General features: G+C 35.4%; 1 protein-coding gene across 3 annotated transcripts in view; it reads left to right on the top strand.

The window, feature by feature from the left end:
* Window positions 1-12,838, top strand: part of ICE2 (interactor of little elongation complex ELL subunit 2) — a 69,077-nt gene that overhangs the window by 34,755 nt on the left and 21,484 nt on the right. For all 3 annotated transcript variants that reach the window (XM_082681524.1, XM_082681522.1, XM_082681523.1), the window contains exons 11-13: window positions 230-1,226; window positions 1,931-2,106; window positions 6,968-7,097. In XM_082681524.1, coding sequence (XP_082537650.1) covers window positions 230-1,226; window positions 1,931-2,106; window positions 6,968-7,097 — 1,303 coding nt within the window. The remainder of the gene's footprint in view (window positions 1-229; window positions 1,227-1,930; window positions 2,107-6,967; window positions 7,098-12,838) is intronic.

Raw genomic sequence — 12,838 nt, 5'->3', positions numbered from 1 at the left:
CCTGTGGTATTGCAACTTGGCAAATTTTTCTGTGTTTCATCAACATTTCAATGGGAAGGTAAGGTTAAATAAATTAGGTGCTAGTAGTTTGTCAAAGCAAGAACCTTTCAAAGCCATTACACTTTTCTTTCTACTTTTAAAGAGTATGAACTATGTTTGTGATGGGACATTGATGGGTGAGGGGCGGCCTGGAATTTTTGCTAATAGTTTGCCAATATATTTTCTTAAGATGTCTTATGAAGTTAATGAGTGCCGAAAAATTGAGACCCATGAAAACTTGGATCTGGATTTTGATGATGACGTCACAGAACTTGAAACTTTTGGAGTAACCACCACCAAACCATCAATGTCACCGAGTCCAGCAAGTACTTCCATAGTACCCAATGTGACAGAAATGCCCACAGCCCCCAGCATAGCAATCACATCTGAGGCACCAATTGCACCAGACATTACTGCTCATTCTAGAAGTATATCTCAGATTCTGATGGAACAGCTGCAGAAGGAGAAACAGCTGGTGACTGGTATGGACAATGGCCCTGAAGAGTGCAAAAACAAAGATGATCAGGGATTGATCCCCTGTGGTGAAAATGTATCAAATTCTGAGAAGTCTTTGGTACAAGATAGTGACTTGAAAACATCTGATGCCTTACACTTAGAAAGTTCTTCAGAAATTGAAACCTCTAATAAAAATGATATGACTTCTGATATGGAGTGTGTTGATGAAAGAGTGAATGTTCCAGAGAACACAGACAATAATTCAAAGGAAAAGCCTGTTACATCAGAAGCAGCTAAAAGTGAAGATGTAATTCTTTGCCATAGTGATACAGATGAAGACTGTTTAATCATTGATACAGAGTGTCAAAATAATAGTAATGGAAAGACTGCTGATACGGGTTCTAATTTAAGTTCTAAACCAGCTAGCCTAAATTCTTCCTCAGGACAGGCTTCTGTAGGAAACCAGACTAATACTACTTGTAGTCCTGAAGAGTCATGTGTTTTAAAAAAACCTATCAAACGAGTGTATAAAAAATTTGATCCAGTTGGAGAAATTTTAAAAATGCAGGATGAACTCTTAAAACCAATTTCCAGAAAAATACCTGAAATGCCGTTGATGAATTCAGAAAATTCTAAACAACCTCCTAGTTCTGAGCAGCCCTCTGCTACTTCAGATGCCTCTAGTTGGCCAAAATCTATATGGCCTTCTGTGTTTCAGAAGCCAAAAGGACGTACGTAAATATTTACAAAGAATTTTATATTAACTGTTTTGCTTGTTCCTTATCCTTAGGTTTTTTCCCCCCCTCTTTCCCCTACTTTCTCTTTGTTATATTATGTGTATGATCTTTATATAGTCATTGAGAGTTCATTTTCCAGTCTACTGATCAGTATTTCAGCTTTCAAAACCTTCACTCTAGCGATGTACCCACAGTTGTATGGATTTTTGTAACCTGTGTTTATCCAACATTTACGATGGCTGCTAAGCTATAGATAATGTGGTTTGCTGAACTGATGAAGGGAAAATCCAGCAAAAATAATGATAAATACTTATTAGTCTAAATTTACTTATTCTTGGTGTTTAGACTGTAGTTTTGTACTTTTTCATTTTGTGAAATAGATGTAAGGCTGTACCTCAACTCTGCCTCGATTATGAATAACACTACTTTTTTAAACTTTTTTTTCCTTCATATGTTGTCTCACAGATTTATACTTTGCCTAGGGTTAGTGAAGGTAGTAGGTAAAAGGAAGAGAACCCTAAAGCTTTGATTTCAGCTCTTGGTGGAGTTCCAGTAAAAGTAAACAGAAATGGTAATAGTGTAATAGTTAACTCAGAGGAGACAGAAGGTTGATAGTTGAATTGTTTTATCTTGGATTATGATGGATAAAGAGCTAATGTATTTTAAAATAAAAATGACAAATATAATTATTTTTAAAGGATTGCCATATGAACTTCAGGACTATGTTGAAGATACATCAGAATATGTAGCTCCTCAGGAAGGAAATTTTGTTTACAAGCTTTTTAGCCTACAAGACCTGTTGTTACTTGTGCGATGCAGTGTCCAGAGGATAGAGACCAGACCACGCTCTAAAAAACGGAAGAAAATCAGAAGAGTAAGTTGTTACCTGGGGAGTTAGGGTGTGGTAGCATAAGTAGATGATAAGCAAATATTTAACATGCCATTCTTATGAAGTTTAATTTTAAATTGTTGATCACTCTTAGAGTAGTTTTTTCAGGTTGAGTTTTTTTAGTAAAATACTGAAAACACTTTTAATAAAGTGTTTAGTTCAATGTAATAGTCATGAGTGCCAATAACATTCTTGCATGGAATATATAAACTTTGTGAAAAACGGCACCATTGTAGATATTGGCACCATTATAGATATGACCTAGACTGGCACGTATGTTCCAGCTTTCTCTGTGAATTTGGATTTCCTTTATGACATATTAGCCTCTTTATTTCTTACTTTGGGAATCTTTTTGAGTCATTTTAGAAGTTCACATTTTGAGAAGTGGGCTTTCATACACATTTGAAATGTCTTCCCAGGACTGTTAGAAAACCAAATGTCTTCCTTTCTTTTTCCCCTATTGTTTCTTTTGGGATTTGATATAAATATTTCCCTCAGTTAAAAAAGTTTTTGCTACAATTTGAGTAATTTGTTCTTTCGGCAGATTGCTATATTTGATATTTTAAGGTCTCTTTCAGATTAATTTGATTTTTGTGTGTGTAACCACTGAATTCAGGTAAATAAAGAGGAGCTTTTATGGTGTAATTGATTACGTAAGAAATAGTGAAGTCTCTTTAATTTTTTCTTAAGAGATTTTTTCAGTTGTATCCATTATATCATAGTTCACTTTTCTTTCCTTCCTCCCTCTTTCCTTTCTTCCTTCCCTCCTTTCTTCCTCCCTCCCTTTCTTCCTTTTTTTTTAATTTAAAAAAATTTAATTTATTTATTTATTGGCCACACCGTGTGGCATGTGGGTTCTTAGTTCCCTGACCAGGGATCGAACCCACGCCCCCTGTATTGGAAGTGTGGAGTCTTAACCACTGGACCACCAAGGAAGTACGTTCCTTCCTTTTTTTTAATTTTTTTTTCCCGGTACGCGGGCCTCTCACTGCTGTGGCCCTCCTGTTGCGGAGCACAGGCTCTGGACGCGCAGGCCCAGCGGCCATGGCTCACGGGCCCAGCCGCTCCGCGGCATGTGGGATCTTCCCGGACCGGGGCATGAACCCGTGTCTCCTGCATCGGCAGGCGGACTCTCAACCACTGCGCCACCAGGGAAGCCCCGTTCCTTCCTTTTCTGATGTCTCTGTTTCTTGCTATTTAACCTACCACCCAATAAGAATCCTCAGTGACCACTTTAGAATGTCAGTATTTTCGATTAGGGAACAGGTGACTCAGGAACAGTGATGTTCCAGCATTGACCCTTATGGATCAAGTCCCTGACTACTACTTTACCATATTAAGGTATAACTGGAAAAAAATTTTTAAAAGAAGAAGAAGAAAAGAAGAAGTGCCAACCTTTCTGAGCTGCTAATAGCAATAGTGTGAGGGTCTATCATGAAAAACCTCTAAGGCTAACCCATCAGGATCAAGGATGTATACGTTGTCCACCAAAATCCAATGGACTTAGTGGATCTTTTGCTTGATGATACTTTTGTTCTTAGAAGGAAGACTGTGAATAAAATTTTAAATTTCTAATTCTCGTAATTTGGTATTTCATCACTGGTTCAGACTTGAAATTATAGAAACCAACTGGTTTTGAATTAAATATATGGGGGAGTGTTTTTTATAAGAGAATGTCAGGAATGATGAAATGCTATAGGTCTGATTTTAGTCTCCTCCTAGATAAATACAAATATTCCCTGTATTAAAAGATTTTACTTTATTTGCTGTTTTTTTCCTGTCTCATCTGTATTTAATGGCCATAGCATGCATATCTTGAATACATATAGTGTCAGTGCTATGGACTGTATTTTCAAGGTTTTATTTCATTAATTCATATTTGCTATCTGATTTATTTGGGGACTAACCTCATTTCTTTCATTTTCTACTCTGTGAGCCCATATTGATCTGCCAGCTTACAGCACTTAGAAATTATTGATGGCCAGGATGTCTTAAGTAAGAATAGCCTAGGGATATTTTTGGACACTGGTTTAATTGTTGAAAGAGACAACCTGTTAAGGACATTGTCATTCACTTGACTAAAGTGAAATTTGTAAATATTAAGATAAAACCTTACAGGAGAGAATTCACTCTTCATCAAAATATATCAAAAAAGTCAAGCCCCAAAGATTAGCTAAATAGGAGCCTTCTATTTCTGACATGTCAAACCTGGAGTAAAATTTTAAAATTTTCAGTGAATGCTTATCATATTATACCTATCATTATATGTAATAGTTTAGTACACGTGGTTTAAATTCCTTTGTAGAATTTATTCCCTTTGGAATCATCTCCTCTTCATCTCTGTTTCTTTCAAATGTTTTATTTCGTAGATACTCAATAAATAGGTATTGAATAAATGAGAAAAACTGAGGCGAGAGGAGGGTGTTGTTAAAGAAGGGAAGTTGAGGCACTAGCTGAGAAATTTTGAAGGTAGTGTTTAAACTCTAGTTAGGTAAGAATGCATCTTCATTAACATTTCCTTCTTAAAAACCAACTTGTTTAGGTAAAGCTTTAAAATACTTGGAAGTCTCTTCAACCTCTGCTCTGCAAGAACCTCATCTCTTATTTTTTCCTTTGGTTCTTCAATTCTGTGTTATTGTAGCTGAGATTTTACTTTCCAATATCATTTATCCCTTCTCATCGAAATTCTGCTTAATAAGAGCTACATGACAGAGGAGAACTTAAGGCAGCAGCCAGTCTCAAATGATGGCATGAAATAAAGAGGGCTAATTTGGAACACAAGATGAAGCTGGAACTTACTGAGTTCTACATATAATTATGACATCCAGACCACGTACCTTTGAATGATTTAATATTATGTTATCGTCTGTCTCTGTTAACCAAATTTCTTAAGAGTTATATTCTAAAGTGACTCAAAAATTTAGATCCAGTTATATTAAAGTTTATATTGGCATTCTTGGGCCAGAAAAAAAGGATCCTGAAGGTGCTTGAATATTAGGAAAGAACAGAATGTACCCATTGGGATTACTGACAGGATACTAGCTTTGATATATTTATTTAGGAATGTATGTAAACGTTTGGAAGGTTTATGTAAGAAATTGGAAGACAGAGAACCAAAAGAAGCTTTCATTTAGAATAGGAGTGACCAATAAGGGATAAAGGAAATAGTAAATTTAATTTTTATAATTTGAAAACTTTGTACTTAAAGTTTCACTTTAATTTTGGAATACTGAGATCAAATATTCAGACTTTTCTTTCCCTTGGTTTCCTGGAGATGGCAGTAGAATACATATGGAAATTAATACTAGGTTCAGGATTTAGTTTTATAGATATGACAGTATTATCAAAGAAAATCCCCCAGAGTACTTTCTTCAGAAAGAGTAATATTTTTTAATTTCAAAAGAAATCTTGAATTAGTTCTATTACCTGTTCATGATCCAAAAGGGGATCTTCTTTATCAATTAGTCTTTTTCTGACTCTGCTATAAACTGGTTCTCTCTCCTTGAGCAAATATCTTAGCCCTCTGGGCCTTCATTTCTTTATCTCTGGCTTCTATTGGCAACTATAAGCAGCCATAAATGCAGATTACCAGTTGCTGAAAAATTATTATACAATTAAATGCTTTTAGCAATGAAATTACCCTATTCATAATTTTTTTTTTTTTTTTTTTAAATTAAGAAGACACTGTAGGGACCTTACTACTCAAAGTTTGGCCCCTGGAACAACAACTTATTAAACATGTAAAGCCTTGTTTTTCACCTCAGATTCTGCATTTATTTAAAAATGGTTATTCACACACACTGAAATTTAAGAAGCACTGCTGTAGAGTTTTACTACATTCAAAGGTAATAATGAACCAAAGTTAATTGTTAACAGAAATTTTAGTGGATTTCAATTGTTCTTACCACCATTGTGCTAATAAGCCCACTAAATTTGCTACTTTATGAAAATCAGTAATTCTGAAACATTTATGAAATATTTTCAGGTGTAAAAGTGAAACACAGCTAAGTATAATTTCAAAAGTACTAACCAGTTATATCACTTTAAGTTCCTTAAATCATGTGTTTCTCCTTCTGCAGCTGGAAGTGAAGAGACTGCTATTAAGATTAGAATTTTCTTTGACTGAAATGAGATAATATAAGCACAGTGAACATGACTAGCACTATGTTATTTTACAAGCATGTATTTCCTTACATATCTTCCTTAAGGCTAGTAGAGGGTATAGTCATTTTGCTTAATCTATTTAGTGTCCTGACCAATAAACGCTAAATGGCTAATTTGCCAGGTACTTAGTGTCTGGAATAAAGCCTTTTGTATTAATGAAGATAGCAACATTCACAGATATTAATGTAGGTGTTAGTGCTCATACATTCATAGAATGAAAACACAGTATTTAAGCCTGAGACAATGTGACTAATGCTTTAAAGGGGCAAAAAAATTCCTACTTTTTTTTACCCTCTTGAGAATTATTAGTATGTATTACAGTCATGGCTTTCCAGCTTCTAGCTTTGAACCTTGGGCCATTATGTATCCGAGGCTTTGTTCCAAGGATTCTGTCAGTCATGTTCTGTGACAGAAATAAAATATGTGCATGTGTGGAGAGGTATGTTGATTTTGGTTGTGGCGGGGGGGGGCAGCCTCTGGTTCACGATCTCTTATTTATCCACCATTTGCCCACATCTACTAAGGGTTCTATCCATCTTTCTGTCTGAATCCTACTGTATTTGAAAGGATGAAATAAGATTACCTGAAAGTGTTTTGAAAGTGGCAAAATTATATAGGCAAATGTATTTACTGTTAATAGTAAATTAATGGAGCTTTATAAGAGTATAACCTTGGATTGCAGCAATTTCCCGTTTACGTACTACCAAAAGTGGAGTATCAAGCTTGTTATGGAGTTGAAGCTCTGACTGAAAGTGAACTTTGTCGCTTATGGACTGAAAGTCTATTGCATTCCAACTGCTCATTTTATGTTGGTAAGTTATGCAAGAGGCTTTGCTCTCCTTTTTAATTCCCTTGTAAATATATACAGTTCAATTCATTTGTAGATACTTCCATTCTGTACTTTTAATTTTCAGTTTTCTGATATATTAATATTTCTTTCTATTAAAACACCATTCCTACTCAAGAGTTAAATGGCAGGGTGGGAGTAGTGATTATCAAATGTTTTCTCTCTTACTCCCTTATTGTACATGAATGCCAATGTAATCATTGTATTTTTAAAATACTTATTTTATTTAGGAGTGTAACTAAAAATGTAGACATGTTTTGTAACAAGCGTTTTTTAAAAGTACTATTTAATTGGCTTTAAAATAAATAAATAAATATATATATATATATATTTCTTTTTTTTTTTTTTTTTTTTGTGGTACGCGGGCCTCTCACTGTTGTGGCCTCTCCCGCTGCGGAGCACAGGCTCCGGACGCACAGGCCCAGTGCCTCCGCGGCATGCGGGATCTTCCCGGACTGGGGCATGAACCCGCGTCCCCTGCATCGGCAGGCGGACTCCCAACCACTGCGCCGCCAGGGAAGCCCTAAAATATATATTTTGAAATTTTCTTAAAATTATAATGACATTGTTTTTTAAACCTCAAATATTACCTTGATGAAATAGTTTTTCACTTTGTTTCTGGTTTTGTTTTTTGTTGGGGGGGTAGTTAGGCAGGTTCTTAATTTGTGTTGGCTGTGTTCATGTACAGTTAACATACTTCACATGAAGGATTACTTGCTAATCATTGTTGATACTGTTCTGTTTCCTTTGAATGCCTAATCCTATGCTTCTCTATTCATCCCATACATCTCATGCCAGCTATCTCAAGCTGCCCCTCCATGACGTAATTTCCTTCCTTTGAGCTCTCAATGCACTCTTTTTTTTTTTTTTACTACTTTTATGATTTGTTGCTTTCTACTTAATTGTTGGGTTTTTTTTTTCTTTTTTTGTGGTACACGGGCCTCCCACCGCTGCAGCCTCCCCCGACGCGGAGCACAGGCTCTGGACGTGCAGGCCCAGCGGTCACAGCTCACGGGCCCAGCCGATCTGTGGCACGTGGGATCCCCCCAGACCGGGGCACGAACCCCCGTCCTCTGCATCGGCAGGCAGACTCTCAACCACCGCGCCAATTAGGGAAGCCCTAATTGTTTTTTAAGCCTATCCTATCTTCCCCGTAGACAATAAGTAGTTTAAGGTCAGAGTTTGATGAAACTTTATGTTCTTATAGTGCTTAGCATAATTCCTGGTATGTCATAAGTGTTATAAGTGTGCTTTTCTTGCTTAATCAAAAAAAGTTTACTCACTTGAAAACCTTTTCCATATTTTGGTTAATCAGTATTTTGTCTTCATATTTTGTGAGAGTGTTAATAAGATCATTGATTCACTCTCTTTATATAACCCAAAAAGGAAGTGGCTAATGTACTACTTGGTGGCCCTAGCCTCTTCGTCCCCCTTCATACACGCTGCCAGAAGTTTATTGTAGTAGTTTTCAGCCAATAACCACAATTTCAATGTTCCTCCAAAAGACCTGTTGCCATGACACATACCAACAGTCCTCGTGTAAACTACTTGAAAGCAATCGCCAACCACATCCATTTTAGGAAAGCCCCAAACAAAAACTTATCATTGAAATCCTCTTTAAAGTACTGACAGAAAAGACATTCCTGACTAAAACATTTAAGGTTTTTTTTTTAATGTACAGTTTAACAGATAAAACTACCATCATCTATATCTACATGGCTTACTTCATCGAAACTATAGTAGTCTCGCCTTAATTGCAGTTTCACTCTCTGTGGTTTCAGTTACCTTCAACCAGTCAACCATGGTCTGAAATATTAAATGGAAGATTCCAGAAATAAGCAATTTATATGTTTTAAATCTCACACCATTCTGTGTAGTGCCTGGGATGTGAATCATCCCTTTGTCCAGCTTATCCCACCCATTAGTCACTTAGTGGCATCTCAGTTATCAGTGCTTATGTTCAAGTAACCCTTTTTACTTAATAACAGTCCCAAAGTGCTGCAATTTAGATATGCTGAAGAGAAACTGCAAACTGCTTCCTTTAAGTGAAAAGGTGAAAGTTCTCAACTTAATAAGGAAAGAAAAAAAGTTGTATGCTGAGGTTGCTAAGATCTGTGGTCAGAACGAATCTTCTATCCATGAAATTGTGAAGGAAAAAGAAATTTGTGCTTGTTTTGCTGTCAAACTGCAAAACAAACCTCAAACTGCAAAAGTTATGGCCACGGTGCAGATAAGTACTTAGTTAAAATGGAAAAGATGCTAACTGTGTTAAGATATTTTGAGAGAGAGTGAGGGAGAGAGACACCACATTCAGAAAACTTTTGTTGTAGTATGGTTAAAATTGTTCTGTTTTATTATTAGTTATTGTTTATCTCTTACTGTGCCTAATTTATACATTAAACTTTATTGTAGGTATGTATGTGCAGGAAAAAACAGTATATGTCAAGTTCGGTACTATAGTTTCAGGCAGTATATGTCAAGTTTCTACTAGGGGGGGTCTTGGAACGTATCACCTGTGGATAAGGGGGGACTGCTGTATTCTTTAAAGTCATAAGTAGTCATTGCCTTATGTGCTATTTCTCTTCGGTAAATCCTATCCACTGATAAGCATTCATTTTAATGTAATGGAGTGGTGTATTTGGTATCTTTGACAACGGAAACAGTGATGTCTGTGTCTCACTGTTTGGTGAGAAACATGTTGCATTGTTATATGGTTGTGTTTGCTTTGTTTGGGTTTTTTGTTTTTTATGCGGGGGTGAATGTTTTGAAGTGCTATTTTAAAAGCATCTATGAGTTTTGAGGGTTTTTATTTATTTATTTTATAAATTTATTTATTTATTTATTTTTGGCTGTGTTGGGTCTTCGTTGCTGCGCATGGGCTTTCTCTGGTTGCGGCGAGCGGGGGCTGCCCTTCATTGCGGCGCGCGGGCTTCTCATTGCGGTGGCTTCTCTTGTTGCGGAGCACAGGCTCTAGGCATGCGGGCTTCAGTAGTTGTAGCGCCTGGGCTCAGTAGCTGTGGCTCGCGGGGCTTTTTTGTCTGTATGTAATGGACATAATAATAATTTGTTCAGGGAATTCCGTGGTGGTCCAGTGGTTAGGACTGAGCACTTTCACTGCTGTGGCCCTGGGTTCAATCCCTGGTCAGGGAACTAAGATCCCACACGCCACACGGCACAGCCAAAAAAAAAAAATGATAATAATGTTTTGTTCGATCTACCTCAGGGACTATATGCACAAATCCTTTTTCTTCCAATGATTACATAATATAATGCCCTAAAAGTACACTTCTCCTTGATGAAAATAGATACCACAAGATAATGAAGTGATACTTCGTGTATTTCTGTACTGAGAAAGAACTAGCTATTAATCTAAAATTTAGATGAAAATATGGACAATCATCTTTATGATACAAGAGTAAAAAAGGATTTCTTAACCAAAGATTAAAAGTGGACTAAAACAAAACAACTGGTAACTTCTCTATATTTACACATAATTTTAAAAATGTCTATATAGTACTCCTGTTATAAAATATTGTCAGTTGTAAAATACATCTTTGATTTGATAATGTTTTCTTTTCCATATGCAACTTTTTAAGTATAATATACATTCAGAAAAGTGAAAAAAGTAAATGTACAGCTCAAGGAATTATAACAAAGCCAGCACCTCTATAATTTGCACCCAGACCAAGAACTTGAAAACTGCCAGTGCCCGGGAAGACCCCACCTTGTGCCACTTCCCAACATAGCTGTCTTCTCTTCTCCAGGGGTAACCACTGTCCTGCCTTCTAATGTAATCATTTGGTTTTTGCCAGCTCTATACAAATGGAATTATAAAGTTCTTTTGTTTATACCTTCTTTTACTTAACACAGTTTTTGAAATTTATGTGCGTATAACAGTAGTTTTATTGTTTTTGACATATTCCTTTGTAAGAATATACCACCATTTATTTATCCATTTAACTTTGGGAGCCTGTTTAGGTTGTTTCTATGTTAATGCAACTATGAACATATTGTAAGTGTCTGTTAGTGCAATGGGTACATATTGCTGTTGGGCCCATACCTAGGAATGGAACTGTTTGGTCATAGAATTATTGGGTCATAGTTTAAGCTTACATTTATCTTCAGTAGATAATTCCAAAAAGTTTTCCAAAGTGATTGTACCAATTTACATTTATATTAGCACTGTGAGGGTTACATTTTCTCCTCATCCTTGCCCACACTTGGCCTTATAAGTTTAATTTTAGCCATGCTGGTGGGTAGGTATTATTAATATCTCATTATTGTTTTAATTTGCCTTTCCTTGGTTATTTATGAAGTTGGACACTTTCATGTTAATAATCATTTGGATGATCAGTTTTGTGGATTGCCTATTCAAACCTCTTTTTGTGTTGTCAAGTTTTTGTTTGTTTGGTAGTTCTTTGTTGGTTTTAAATGTTACAAATATTTTTCTCGTACTCTGTGACTTGCCTTTTCAGTCTCTTAAAAGTGTCTTTTGAACTTAATATAGACCAATATTTAGCCATTTCCTTTATGTTTAGTGCTTTCTTTGCCCGGTTTAACAAATCTTCCTTACAGCAGCATCATGAATATAATATCTTCTAGAAGGCTTTTTAAAAGTATTTTTAAATTTCTAGATACACAGTTTATGTGGTGTTTATTTTTGCATGGAATATCAAGATTTCTTTTTTTCAGTTTTCAGCACCGTTTATTGTAAAGACCACCCTTTCTCTGCTGCTCTCCAGTGTTACTTGTGTTGTAAATCATATATGTGAATCTAATCCGGACTCCCTATTTCTCTATCCTTGAGGCAGTACATGTCTTAATTACTCTAGTTAGAGTAATTACTCTAGCTAGACCTGTCTTAATTACTCTAGCTTTATAAAATCTTTTACTGTTTGGTAAAGTAAATCTTGTCAACTTTTTTTTAAATTAATTTTTACTGGAGTATAGTTGATTTACAATGTTGTTAGTTTCTGCTGTACAGCAAAGTGAATCAGTTATACATATACATGTATCTGCCTTTTTTTAGATTATTTTTCCATACAGAGTATTGAGTAGAGTTCCATGTCAACTTGTTTTTCTAAAAGCATTTTTTGGCTATTCTTGGCCCTTTTGCACTTACAGATTTTGGAGTCAACTTGTTAATTTCTCCCAACAGCAACAGGAAGATTGGGATTTTTGTTAGGAAGTGCATTGACTCAATGTGGAACAAATTGACAGCTTTACAATAACAAATCCTTCAATCTGTGAACTTTAGATATTCTTCTATTTATTTATATCTTTAATTTCTATTAATATCTTTATGATTTTCTTTGTAGAGATCTTGCACATCTTTTATTAAATGTATTTGTTGATAATTGATTCTTTTATGTTATAAATGGTATTTCTGAAATTTTATTTTCTTACGGCTTGTTACTAATAATATAGGATTTATTTGCATATTGATTTTGTATATTGATATTGTATCTTAGTAACTTTGCTAAGCTCATTCTTTCTAGTAATTTATATTTTCTAATTAAATAATTATGTTCTCTGCAAATAATGACCATTTTATTTCTTCTTTACAATCATTATACTTTTCTTTTTCCTTGCTTTCTTTGCCTAGAATTCAAATAGAAGGTGAATAATGGGCATCCTTGCCTGTGTCTAATCTTAAAGGGGAAGATTAGACATTTTGTTTAGTATTTTGTATGGGTTTTTGTAGAT

The sequence above is a fragment of the Grampus griseus genome (genome assembly GCF_964374135.1).
Source record: "Grampus griseus genome assembly, chromosome: 2".
In the NCBI taxonomy this organism is placed as follows: Eukaryota; Metazoa; Chordata; class Mammalia; order Artiodactyla; family Delphinidae; genus Grampus; species Grampus griseus.
The sequence above is the reverse complement of the archived record's forward strand: the minus strand, read 5'-3'. Positions and strand labels throughout refer to the sequence as shown.